Source organism: Euprymna scolopes, chromosome 19, assembly GCF_053919585.1.
Source record: "Euprymna scolopes isolate OS-2025 chromosome 19, ASM5391958v1, whole genome shotgun sequence".
NCBI lineage: Eukaryota > Metazoa > Mollusca > Cephalopoda > Sepiida > Sepiolidae > Euprymna > Euprymna scolopes.
The window spans coordinates 86,354,081-86,368,750 of NC_136500.1; the positions used below are offsets into that span (position 1 = coordinate 86,354,081).

Below are 14,670 nucleotides of genomic sequence, written 5' to 3' on the forward strand. Positions count from 1 at the left end.
ATAAACATGGTCACATCCTGCTGCTACAAATAGCCACTTGTTTCAATCAAACAACAGATATCATCAGGCAGCGACTTGACTATTCAAAAGTTCAATGAATAACGAAATATAATGAATAAGGGTTATTCATTGAACTTTTGAATAGTCAAGTCGCTGCCTGATGATATCTGTTGTTTGATTGAAACAAGTGGCTATTTGTAGCAGCAGGATGTGACCATGTTTATATAACAATAAACAAGTATATACATACATATATATATATATATATATATATATATATATATATATATATATATATATATATGTATGTATGTATGCGTGTGTGTGTATTAAATATATGTATATTATATATATGTATATTATACATATATGTATATTATATATATATAAGTATATTATATATATATAAGTATATCATATATATGTATAATATATATATATATATATGTATATTATATAATATATATATTATATAATAGTCATCCACATACAGTACTGTTTCGCTGTTTCACAGATCATCAGTGCGGCTAGACAGGCAACTACCTCAAGCCAGGATTGAAAGCCGACCGTCTGTACGACAGTCAAGGCTCCTAACCACTAATATTATATAATATAATATAATATAATATATATATGTATAATATAATATATATAATATAATATATATAATATATATATAATATTATATATATATATATATATATATATATATATATATTATATATATAGTAAGTTATAAAATCTATATGGCAATATATTTTATTGCTTACTAGCTAGCTCTACCCAGGTATTGAGCACTGTTGAAGTAAATACTTGAAGTTTACGCATAAATTTATTAAGTAATCATATATATATATATATATATATATATATATAATTTAACATCTGTAATTCGTTTAAAATAATATATTTCACCAGCAGTAACGTTTACCATTCAGTAACAATGTCAGAATTAGAGGTGGGCGTGGTCAACTTTGTAAGCATCCATCTAAAATATTTTAGTCAAATATGGAACATGATATCATTTTGGTAGCAATTTTTTTTTTTTTTTTTTTTTTGTAACCTAACACTCATGATCTTCATTTCGTATGCAAATGATCACGGGTCAAATGTATTTTAATTTGGAGTGGGGAGGGGAATAATTATAAATACGTTTATTTCTACCGTTCAGATGGAGTTACCATTATTGTCGCAAACGGTAAGCGTAGTCGGAGGAAGGAAATCAGTTGAACTATGCTATCAAAACTTATCAGAAGAATGCTTCCAAATTCTTGGATCGAGCGAATGTCTGATAAAAGTGGTCGGTGAGTAATTTTTAAAAATGTCCCCCAACCCCTGTGGACCTGTAAAAGTTATGGTGCATTTAGTGCGTATTTGACATGACAATCTCGCACCTTTTTTTTTTTTTTAGTAGTAGTGCAATTTACCATTCCATGTAAACTGTTTAATTTTAGATTTCCGTAGAGTTGTCCTCCTAGTTGTCTCTTTTGGAAGATGGATTGATTTAATGCCGATCGCCTGAAAGCACTGTCTCCGCTGGGAATCCTGACGGGTCACTGCAAATGTCCAACCGTTCATTTAAGCTACGCCCTACCCATCCGACTTTAAAGTAGAACTATGTGTAATTGTTATATGGACATTATTTTAAAAGAAATGTTAAAACTTAATATTTTAAGTAAACCGGCTTTCAAGCTCCTATTTATTCTCCCACCACGAGGGCAGTTAGGCAAGGCACAGTCGGTTTTTAATGTAGGGAAAAATCTAGCTTCGGATTGGGACAAAAATAGTATTTCTCCCGCAGTGAGAACGGAAAATACAAAGTATATCAGAACTTTGAACCTAGTCAACGATGCCTTGTCAATTTAGCTTCCTAAAATAGGATTTAACTAGTTTACGTGTTGGCTATTTTTCACTAACTTTTTAGTGTTGTAAATTAACACCTATTTGTGTGTGGGGAGGGGTTAAGCGATTACGTATGATTTTGCGACTTTGCTTCTCTGACTTAGGGTTAGTGGTAAATTTTAGTTTTGTCTTAAAAATCGAATTTGCCCCGTAACCGAATCTCGTTGTTAAATCTGAATCTAGGTAAAAATGGCACTTTGACAACGGAACATTAGAACCGTGCTAAAAGTACGGATTAAGCCCCCCCCCCATTACTTTAGTTTAAAATAGGGCTAAGCAAAGCACCCTCCCCCTTCCTGAAAAAGTATTCTTTATAGGCATTTACTGTTAGGAGTGGGGGGGGGGGGGCTTTGTTATACGAGCTAATCAATGCTTTATTAGTTTGAGCGATTCTTTTAGCGTGCCAACGTTAAGTCTTATGAGGTAGATAAGGAATATAACTAATTGCTTGTATATCTACTTTTCTTTGATTTATAACCCTCGCCAAGCCAACAGGATTGATGTTATGCTTGTTTTGTTGTTTTGCCCAGAAAACTCGTAATTTTTACCCGCTGCTAGGAGGCCCCCCCCCCATCAATATGAACCTAAAACTATAGCTCGAGGGAGGAGGTGGGGGTCTCGCTAGAGAATTTTTCTAATAACGTCATTATTTCATCACGCTCCGTCCTATTCTGCATAAGTGGCCAAAGTTCTAACAATAGCTGGTTTTCTTTCACAAGTTATAATTGCGAATTGGTAAGACACACACAATCCAATAAATATTGGCGAACCAGAAGACTACACGTTTAAAGTTAGCAGCAAACGATGTTTGATTAGTTTCCGTCCCTCGTATTAAACTTCATCAGTATAACTTCCGACGAGTTTCAATTTCCCAAGTTTATTAAATTGTTAGGTGAAATTACAGTTTACAAAACCCTCCCTTTTCAGGTTATGCAGATTTAAAAATCCACCCTTAGAGGCTTCATAATGGTTTAAAAAATAAAACCATACTGGGGAAACCCAATAAATGTTACCATAACATTTATTTGAATTTCTACCATCCATCCATAGCCTTTGAGCTCCTGGAGGGGAGGCCATCTACAACTTTTATAGATGCTTTTGTAGCGAGTTTTTTCTAAAGGGTGAGGGTGCTGACCCCACGGCCAACCTTCCCAGAAAGTACATACAGCGCCTGACCTTCCCAAATGGTCACCCATCTGGTACTGCCCAGGCTCAACGTTGCTTAACTTCAGTGATCTGGCGAGAACCAGTGTGTCAACGTGATTGTGCCGTACAGAATTTCTACCAGTATCTTTAAGTTTGGAGTCATTATGGAGACTCCAACCCACCTATAACTCTATTGCGTCATGCGTCGGTTATTTATTTTGTTCTCGCGTAACGCTTGACACTTGTAATTTGTAAAACCAATTTTGCTTAGTTTCTGTATAACATTTAACTAAAATCTCAGCAAGAAATTAAAAGCAGTGGCCGCCGATGATTAAATCATTAAGTTTCTATTTTCAAGACTTAATAAGTCAAATTGAATTAAGGTAAATATGGCATGGGTGAAACTTTATAATCTTTCAGATTATTTTTGTGTGCTTCTACAGAATTTGAACCAAACCAACTTTTTCCAAACAAGCTAAGGGACTTTTCCCTATTTTAAACCAGGGAAATGGGAGCTTAGCTCGCATTTCTGAATGGTCATAATTTTTGTTGCCAAGATGTCATTTTTACCTAGACACTTGCTATTTTTACCGGTGCCATTTTTACCACGCCCCGTTAAATCTACATATGAAATTGATCACCCCTCTCCATATTTTAATTTTCCCGATTGTTAGCGTTCACACATACAAACCTAAAAGTATTTTAGGTTTGTATTACAGTCCAGAGGTAGGAAAAAGTTGTCGGAAAACAAATGTCAGTTACTTTTCTACTTAACTGGATAAGTTTTTAGTGTTTTAATATAAAATGTCTATTCGGTTCAAAAAATCGGTGCTAGTGCAGTTGCAGTGTGATCCGTGCTATTTTTTAAATCGTATTTCCAACTTAAAGTTTTGAATTTTTTTTTTTTTTTTTATTCAATTGTAAGATTGAAGTATATAGTAGGTACAAAACACCCTCCCCATGTTAAGAATGGCTTTTTAAATAACATTATTTACGTCCGGGTAACTCTCTCTGCACTAGTACCGAAAAGTCAAGTACTACTGATCGCTACCGAAGAACAAATGGTCGCGATATCTTTGAAGTCTCGACAAAGACTTTAAAATAAGAAATAAAACAATGTTTGTAGAAACCAAATGTTACCCGTGATATTTATTGGTTAGGTTTATACGTTCAATAGTATGTGTTTTTTGGGTTTTTTTATTTCTGTGATCGAAATACAAACCTAGTATTTGGTGGGGGGGGTCTCTGAAGGTTTTAAGTTAGAAATTAACTTTATTGTTTAATATTTATTAAACATTGAATTAAATCTTTAAATTTTTAATCCTTAAAATCTTGACCGCGGCCTCGAGTGGTCTTGGGCCTTGATAAGTGGTAATTTGTATTAAATATTTTGGGCAACTACTTGTAACTTCCCGTGTGTGTGAAGCCTTAAAAACCAATGTCAACGTGTCACAGTGAACACTGAGTGAGTTACTACTCACGCCTAAACGCTTTCTTTCGTGTTAAGAGTTAAGCTTCCTTGGTTGTTGTTGCTAGATTTACCGCTACATAAACATTTGAATATTTTTTAACTAGACTAGAATACTAGGTCGATATGTCTGGTTGCGATAGCATGAAGACCCGACCGCTATTCACATAATAAAACTGTCTAAACGGGTCAGGTTCCCTCTTCTCACGGTAGCGTACGACGACTCGCACTTGTTTATATATTCTCAAACAACTTGGCTGATTTTAAACTTTCTGCTTTTTTCTCTCCCTCGATCCATCCTCTTTATCCATCATGTTCGACGACAGTGACCGTCCGCCCGTTAAAGATTTCTCCAAGTTGGACGAAAACCAAAAAATAAGGTAAGCTTTTATTTTCTGCTATTTTCCCTAAACCAAATAGCAAATTTATACAAGCACCCTCGAATCTATATTCGAAGTTTTTTTTTTTTTTTTTTTTTTTTAAGAAAACGAAGGATAAAGCGGTGAATGAATTCAAAACAGAACCTTTAAAATCGGAATGGAGCCGAAGCAAGACGGATCTTGCACCTACAAAGGAGCCCGATGCACTTATTTCGCTATTTTTAAATAGTATTTTCAAGTTTAAAGCTTTACTATGATATTAAATTGCTGGGTGAAAGTATAGAATAGGTACATAACTCGCACGTCATGTTAATGAGTTTCTAAACGTTATTTCAGCACGGATCAATAAGTGGAGTCCACTGGAGTACCTTTTCAATAGAACTTTGTTTTAGCATCTTTAATTTCGCTTTTGATCCGATCGGAAGCCGATTTGTCCCGTATACTTCTGATCGGATTTTACGTGAAAGTACAGTGATAAGTTAAAACTTAATTTTATATTTCTTTCTGCGTGGTGGGATAAGATCGGTTCATATAACAATTGTGAAATTAACCCTGACTATTCGCGCAATAATAAAGTCATAATTTTATACGTGTAAATTCTGCAATATAAATTCGCTGATTACAATTTGTTTATATAGTCTGGTTCCGTCTTCGGGCCAAGATTAAAGTGTAGTATCTGTTCTGATTCGCATGCTGTACTTCACTTTTTTGGTCTTGGTTAATGGAGAAATGCTTCATGACTGATACATTTTTTTGTTACTAACCAATGCCCCTTTTTGGGAGCTGGTTTCCCCACATTAAAAACCGACCTTATGTCTAACTCTGCCCTCGTGGGGAGGCAAGTAAACAAAACTTTTCTATGAAGAATCGTCCTTGTAAGAGCGAATTTTATTTGGTATTATTATACAAACACCGTGACAGCGTTAGGGTTGGGGTTAGGGTTAGGGTTAATTCGCTGTCACGGTGTTTGTATAGTTTTACCTTTTATTTTAATGTAGTTTACAAAACTGCACCTTAAATCTACATAAGAGGTGGGGGTGGTATACATGTGTATAAGTGATCAAATTTTCTGAAGCAGAATTAAAGCAGTTTTTATTCTGAAATTAAAGTTGGTACGGTCTATTTTTATATCTGATTTTAAAGTTACTTTCAATGACGTAATTAAGATGACGTAATTGTTAAATGTAAGTGCAGAAAAGTTAAACTCTCCATGTTGAGTTTGTTTCAACGCGGTTGGTAAACTGCAGAAGTGCCAGTATTTTAATGTTAGTCTTTCAGTATCAACTCCTTGGTTATGTCTCGCGATCTCATTTTGTCGTTCATTGCAAAGAAGTTGACCTTTTGCAATCACTTTCTGATAATTATGTATACATATTATGTGCCACGTGTTTCAAACAGAATATTGCCTTTTGAGTAATCTCTGCTTTATCGTTATTTTCGTGGAAAGTGTTCTGAACTTCAATCTATGCCCCCCCCCTTCCCAACTTTCATGAAACCGCTGTCAATAATTTCCCCCACTCTTTATCTGTGCCTAAATCTTGTTTCCATGAACAAAGCTTCTTAGAACTGCATGCCTGTGGAACTCTTCAGTTTCCATGCTTTTCAACTGACTACAATTATGATCGTCCAACATGAATCAGTTCTTGATGAGCCAGTCTCTTAAGTAATATGGTTGTCTTCAAGTCTAACGTAAACAAGTTTTTGATGAGCCGTTCCATATGTTAACAAATTTACCGAATTTCCATTACTAACGATTACTATATTGTCCAATTTCTACTGTACACTCTTTAACCCTTATTCTCGAGTGGCCTCTTGGCCTTGATAAATGGTGATGCCTATGTAATAAAATAAAATAGACCAAATTTTCACTAACAATTACTACGATATTGTCATATTGACTACCATGCACCTGTTAACCTTTATCCTCGATTGGCCTCTGGGTCTTTAAGTGACTCCTTTGTATAAAGTTGCGTTTTCTGGGGCCAAGTACAGCGTTTTCCTCGACCAATTTTTGATCCTCGATTGAAATAAAAGCAGCTCATTTTACTAGTTTTTCAGCAGACGTCCACTTTACAATTATAGAAAGGAGAGAAATATAACAGTTCAAAGTTCTGACTGGCGTTGGTAAGTGTGCAGAAGGATAAAAACATGGGAATCACCGTTTTGTGTGTGTTCAGTAAATCTTCTGGCTTTGTTGGATATAAAACTGGTTAGCAACGTTATGGTTAAAAGGACATTCTTAAATTTGAATCCACTTTATTCAAATTATTTCGACATAAAGTTATGAAGGACAGAAATACAAAATAGATGGTCTAACATGAACCCATTATAGAAGTGGATTACTCTACTAGTTTCCTCTCCAAGCCATGACTAAATAAAATGTCTGTTCACATAGACCTCAACCGGCAAACTTTATAATAGGGGTCAGGTTTGGACAAGTGGAAGTTTGCTTCCTACACAACTGTTCTTATTACACGACATTACTCAGAATGAGAAGCTGACAATAAGTTTTTTTTTCCTTTTCTTTCTTTCTTTGCTGTGAAAGAACATTTCTCAGTCAGGAGAACCGGTAAGCGCCAAAGAAAAAAAATTGTAACTGCATACAAGTGGTATGTGGGAGGAAGGGGTTTGAAGGATCTAATTGTATTCTGACATTTACGTTTATTTCGGTCAAACTTCTACTCGGGTATTTGTAGGCATATAATCCAGAGTTGGCTCGGAGCATCACCAGACCTCTGCATGCAGCTTATGCATACCCACATGCAATTTTAATTTCATTTAATGAACATTGTAGATATGGGTTGGATTTGCACTGTTAATGCTCCCCCCCTCCCCGAAAACCACTATCTGAATTCTTAAACTTTAACCTGTTAACATTGATATTGAGGACAGCCAAACGATAATCTCTTAATATAGATGGTGTGTTTAATACTAAAATTTCTGTTAGTGGCCGAGTTTGCAGGAGTTGAGTATTTCATTGCTTTTAAAACATGGACTTTTTTCATACAGCAGGGATGCATATGAATGTTCTATGAAAAATTTACACTTTTGGAATTCATGAAAGTGCCCCCTCTCCAATCCTTTCTGCAAGGGGCACTATTTTATTGTCTGGAACAATTTCCAGACAAGACATAAGTTCACTTGATGTAAGGGATTAACAAGAATAAAATTATCGCAAAGGCAGATGCAATGCAGAAATAAGCACTAATATAAAAATACTGCATAACAATTAGCTCCTAGGTAGTCGAATGTGGAAAAAAAAAAAACCTGAATGTGGTCAATTTCGGTCATTAGCTGAAAGTAATTGAAAAGGCTGTATTTAGGATTTCCTGTAAAAAAACGTTCATACACAACTCATGAGATCACTAAAGTTAAGAATTGTTGAGCCTGGTCACTGCTAAAATGGGTGACGATTTGGGAATGCAGATACTGTTTTCTGCTTATCTCTGCATTGTTTTCAGTCATCCTAGACTTCTCCTTGCTACTGGAGTCAAGCAGTGCAGACACAGATTTCTTGAGTATTGTGCAAGTCATCCATCCAAGATGGTCAGATTGCCATGTTTGTTCTAACAGAAGAATATCTATATATTTAGGTGACTGGCCTCAAACTTTATAAGTTTGAGACTAAGCAATTCAGTTTGAAAGGGCATCAAGCAGATAGTATTGCTTGTCTGGATGGGCAGATGGTCTTGGCTGTTGTAAGAAATGAAAGGACTAACATGGATATGTGTGCTAATGATGGGGCCCCAATGACGTGCACACGCTTGTATTCAGCCATTCTATCTTAATGTGTCGGTAACAGAGCAGCTACTAGTGTTAACTGCAGCTCTGATTGCTGACATATGCAAATGACCAAGCCAGCTGTGAAATAAGAGTACAGGGGAAAAGAAAAAGCAGATTGTCATATGTGGCCAGGAAAGCACATGATTAGGAAATGGCTGGAAAAGTGTTTTAAGACATGACAGATGAGGTGTTTAAAACAAAATGCAGTACGTTGGAAATACCAAGAATAAAGGCCTTTTTAAAAAAAATATGCCAAGTCTAATTTCTTTCCTTTTCCTATATTTCTGTGCAAGATTTTCATGTGTTGGGTCTGTTCAAATGTTAAGATTATTCTGAACAGTTAAACTGTACGTTACATCTGTTACTTGCTCTGAATATAAATTGTAAACCAGTAATTGTGTTCTCGGCAATCACCAAGGCTATTGTAAACGTGGTCAGAATAAGTAAAGTGAAAAACTACAAGAAAACCCTAGCACATGAATTGAGGTTGTGCGATTGTCCGAGGGGTTGGGATATACATGTGTATCCAATTTTGCTTTGTATCTTTAAATTCCTTGATTTAAAACTGAATTCTAATAAATAAAATTATTATAGAGGTCGGAGTTGATAAGTGTTCAATTTTAAACTTAAGCAATTTCACTCTAGAGTCTAAAAACTACGATTAATAATGGATAGTTTGCATTTGACTCTGAAATTGTGCTATTTCAGAGCTTTATACTCTTGTAATACTAAATTAAAAGGGAGATAGTATATGTTCTGTTAAACTATCCTCCCAGGCATTACCCCCAGTTTAAGGTTGGGACGAGTGTAGTATCTTGTCTGGTTGACTGTTGCATTTTAGTTTCTCTTTTGCTTTTCTAGCCCAATTCCCCCATATTTGCCTATCCCATCTAAAACTCGATTTACAAAAACTTAGTATTTTAAATATCTACTTTAAAAGATGTAATTCAAAACATACAATAGCTATTAGTACATCAGCGTTGCTTCCAACAAAGCCTTCATGGTTTTGGGGTTAAAGTATTCTTACCACTAACCAAGGGTGCTTCCCCCCCCCCCCAGCAAGGTTGTTGGATTGTCATCAATTTGGGGTCGTATCTGTTAAAGTTCTTTTTTTTTTTTTTTTTTTTTTTCTGGGAGAATTCCAAGTTTATTTGAAAATGCAGAAGTTGCTTTTCTGTATACAAAACAGTAGCTTGCCAGTCAATTATCTAATCTTTATAAATCTTTACTTTCCAACTTGTGCTGATGTGTCCCGTCAAAATCTTCTCTCAAATGGAATGGTTAATTCAATGAATTCTGGTTCGAAAATCACAATCATAAAGTGTTGCCGGCTTAACATTTTATAAAGTGACTGAGCTGGCTTCTGATTGGACATGGAAGAAAGTGTATTTCAAATTCTCCAATCATGAACTTGCTCCTGCTTGTGTTTGTTGCAAATCCATCTGCTACATTTTTCCAGATTTTCTATAATGAACCTAAGTCTTATAGAATCTATAAGTCTTTAACACTATAGTGTTGGAATGATTAATTGGAATTGTAAAACTCAGAACTCTTTGAGAATCTATATTGCAATCAATTTTTTTGCCCATCTTCTGATGTCAAAACTTAATTTTAGTTTGCTTTTTAAAACTTATTTTTCCATCGTTCGTACTGATGAATAGATGACCTTGTACATGTGTTTTCGTTTGAAAATACATGTGCATAATACGTTTTTTAAAGTAGTTTTAAAATATTAATCATCCCATCAGTTTTAGTAATCTTTCAAGTTTTCAGTGCAATATAAATATTCTATTCAGTTTAATGTCTGTTCTGCATATGTTGGACAGCCTTTAGGTAATATCTGATCAGGTTTTTTATATTCCACTTTCAAGTTCATCCTTATCACTTAAAATTTTTGCTGTCTTCTGTGAATGATCCTGCTACTGCAACTGTTCTACATTTAACCCTAGAACTCCACATTTCAATGTGGTCATGCTTATTCTGTACAAATTTCCTTGTATTGTCCAGATTTAAACTTGAGGTCATCACATCTTGTCTAGACTCTTGATACATTTGTATTGCTCTTATTTCCCTCCATGCAATGCATGTTGTCAACTCCCCAACTAATCGGTTTTCATTTAGATATGTTGGATATCTAGGTTGTGTACAGAGAAATTGACATTTGTACACCTTGTTACAAATGCAAGAATTAGAAATAAAAAAATATAAAAAAAAATTAATCTGGCATCCGAAGAAACAACTTGATCAATTATCAAAGATAGTTAAAAGTATGTTTGAAAGGTTAAAGATGTAATCTTTTCATTTCAGTGAAACAGCAATGATCAAATCACTAGCCCTTGGTGTGGTTAGTGACAATACCATTGTAAAGGGGCATTTCAGGTGGTAAATGATTTATATAACTGAAAAGGATATTTTTGACTATTTAAGCCCAAGAATCGACCTGTTGAATCGTGTACATCTATCAACTATCCATGATAGTCACCAACTTTTTTTTTTTTTTTTTTTTTTTTTTTTTAACGCATTGGTGTCGTCATTTTAAACATGGCAAAAATGCATCACATGCATATACCTGCCTGATAATCTTCCTTTGGTTGACAACTAAATTTTTTTTTTTTTTTTTTTTTTCTTAATCTTATTTTGAAGATCTTTATTTCAATCGTCCTTGGTATTCTAAAGTACTTAAACAGAACTTTAATCTCTGCTTGCTTTTGTTCTGTCAGCCATGATAAAGTAATCTTAATTTGTAATCCTTAGTATCTCTGTTACTTAGGATTGAACCTTCAACCTACAGTGATCACTTGCTCAAATCACTAGAAAAACAGTTGAACGTTTCTACTGTTCAAGAAAGTATCTTGCTCCTCCTGGTGCAATCCTAGACTGAGTACCGTGAAAGCTAGGAGTACCCTTTCCTGCCTTAAGTACAAATGTCTTTGAAATCTAGTGAGGACCTTTTTCACCTTACTTCCTCACTCAGACATTGCAAATCAACAGGCAAAAATCACTGCTCACATATTCTCCCAACTGATTTTGCCACTTCTCAAATGTCAAATGATTTCTTGATCCTCTCCCGACAAGTGACCTCTTTTTATAAGACACGCGCACATGATCTCGCAAGACTTTGTTCACTACAAAACGTCACGTCCACCATGATGGACTTTTTCTTGACACCTGCGACTCGCAGGACCAGACACACAAGGACGTTTGTACGGTAAGCCATTTTCCCCCACACACTCTTAGTTTCTTGGATTGAATCTCAGTTTAGCACGTATGCCCCCCCCCCTGTAAAACTTTCACAAATATTTGTCTAGCTACAATCATTAGCAATTTCCCTGGCTCTGTGCCTATAACTAAACAAATCCCTTGAGTAGTTTCCCCCCCCCTAAAACTCCATAGAACAATGCCATGGGGCTGCTTCCATGCTGACTATAACATGGTCGTTTTCAAGTTTAATGTACATAAGTTCGTGTTGAACTCATAATTAAACAATATCAAAGTGGCATTCAGACTCTAAGTCGTGATCCCCTAAATTAAAACAAAACTTGGGACTGATTATTACATGGAATTATGTAATTTTATCTTCAACTAGCTGTACATACCCGGTGTTGCCAGGTTGGAACCTTGGTGGGCAGAGGGTTTAGTCCATAAGATACATAGAATCTCCACTTTCAGTTTTCCTGAAATATGGATCACATATTTTATGGAAGCATAAAATACATTAATTTTCGTCTATGAAAATTAAACCGCGTAGGCATTAGATTAAAGGATAAATAACTCTCACGGCTTAAATAAATGACCTTTAGTTTTTAAAGACAACTGGTTTAGTTTGATCATATTTATAAATTCAATATAATGTGAATATAAATTACAAATAAAATTACGAATATTTAAATGTTCATATTTTCAAAATTTTAAAACTTCATTTTAAAAACTATAATCTTATTACTGCAAATAATTAATCAGGAGCTAATTAAGATATTTAATGTAATATGCAAATGATGTTGCTCATTAAATGTGTATTCCTTTTGAATATATATGATCTTATCAGTATGAAAATTACTTTGTGAAACGTACATATTAATCAAATTGTGAACAGAATACAGTTTTATAACATGAGATTTAAGCAATCATGAACACCTGAATAGTCCACAATTTTATGATTATATAGATGTTACAAATGGGCGTGTCTTTCACTTGTCCAAATAAATCCTGTCAACTACTTTTCTTTTTTTTTATACTGTAGTTTAATTTATAATTAAATAAATGTAGACCGAATCAATATTGTTGCTTCTACAGAAGCAAGGATTCACAATAGATTTTTCATCCAGATTTGACTGAACTTTGGATAGTGCCATCTGTTGCCAGAACTGATTTTTACAAATACCACCTGATGTTCTCAAATGATCATATGAATACTGATCAGGCTCAACATTAATTTCAATGACTTTAGGGAAGCCAGTGTCTACATGACTCTTTAGGCATATCTATATGCTACTGACTTTTTGCTGTATTACAGCTCTTCAGTATGGTTAGATTATTCTCAAGACAGATTCTAACTTGCAGCTATCAAGTTGATAGTGGGTGACTGTCTTTAAATTCAATCTTTTGAAATAGGTGGCTTATATTGGCTAGAACAAATGTAAATTTTTTTTTTTTTTTTTTTTTTTTTTTTTTTTTTTTTTTTTATGAAGGAATATAGTCACTTATTTGAAAACAATGAATTTTTTAAAGACTTCATTTTAAGAAAATTTTACTGATATTACCCTGAAGTCCTAAAGGCTTAGCCTTTAAAAGTTTCAAATTTTTTTTAGAAATTTGAAAATGTACATTGTACTCCATGAAATGGTCAGTCACTCCTGTGTATGTAATATATGGTAATGAAATAGTTTTTCTGATTGCCAATGGATTCTTGCCTCCACTCCTAGCTATTACTTTCTCTTGAGCAACACCAGATTTATTTAATGAATTCAAATTTTCTTTATAGCTGTCCATTTCTGAAATTTGATTCTGTCAAATGAATTCAATTAAATGATCATAAATCCATTATCCTAAAGCTTTGACTTTTTTTATTTTTATTTTTTATTTAATAATCGTCATAAATTTTCGGTGATGCTTACAGGAATTAAACTAGGTAGAAATAAGTCTGAAAATATTCTACCACCATTTTCGAAATTTATGAATTCGCATTTCAAATAAAAACTATGCTTGGGGGTTTTTTTTTTTTTTTTTTTTTTTTTTTTTTAAGGACCAACCTCTTCCAAGCTAGAAGCAGCTTCTCCTGCCTTGACAGTTTAAAATAGGCTCTGCAACCTCTCTTCCCACAAACTCTCATGAAAAAACACTTGTCTAGCCAAAACCACAATCATCTGTGCCTAAACCTAAATGTAGATTCCATGAACAAAGCTTTTTAGAACTGTGCGCCTATGGAACTCTCTTCTGATTGCCTGTTTTCCAGCTGACTACAATCTGATTGCCCAACGTAAACGAGTTCATGATAAACCGTCCTAAGTAATCCAATTTACAAAATTCCCACTACTTATGTTTACTTCGCTATAATCACATTGACTAATGTATACCCATTAACTCTTATCCTCAAGTGGCCACCGGGCCTTGATAAGGTGTGATCTTTGTCTAAAAATAAAAAAAAAAAATAAAAAATCCAACCTTAGTCCTGTAGCCGCAATATATCTCTGGGCCTGATTTTACAACTAATTTAATGGAATAAATATCCTAACCTGACAAGCAGGAAAATCTTTCATTTGAGATCCTAGATGCTTTTCTTGCTGTACAAACTTGCAAACCTTAGTGTACTGTGAGCACATCTCTCTGCTCAACTCCCTACATAGTGTACCTGTGGATATGGTTCCAAATAGTGGCACTGAACATTGTTTGGGGTAAATAATTGCAAAAAAATCAATTCTATTGATAATGTGATAATTGCAAGGAAAAAATCCTTGCCATTACTATTATCTAATGCTGCTTACAGATATTTGA

General features: G+C 34.5%; 1 protein-coding gene across 2 annotated transcripts in view; it reads left to right on the forward strand.

Moving 5' to 3' along the window:
* Positions 1 to 1,150: 1,150 nt before the first annotated feature.
* Positions 1,151 to 14,670, forward strand: part of LOC145239818 (N-acetylgalactosamine kinase-like) — a 47,243-nt gene continuing 33,723 nt past the window's right edge. Inside the window, exons 1-2 of one of the 2 annotated variants that reach the window (XM_080103348.1) lie at positions 1,151 to 1,304; positions 4,843 to 4,896. In XM_080103348.1, coding sequence (XP_079959474.1) covers positions 1,234 to 1,304; positions 4,843 to 4,896 — 125 coding nt within the window. In that variant the 5' untranslated portion in view covers positions 1,151 to 1,233. Of the gene's footprint in view, positions 1,305 to 3,743; positions 3,775 to 4,842; positions 4,897 to 14,670 lie in introns of those variants that run through there. The other variant, XM_080103349.1, reaches the window with a different exon arrangement.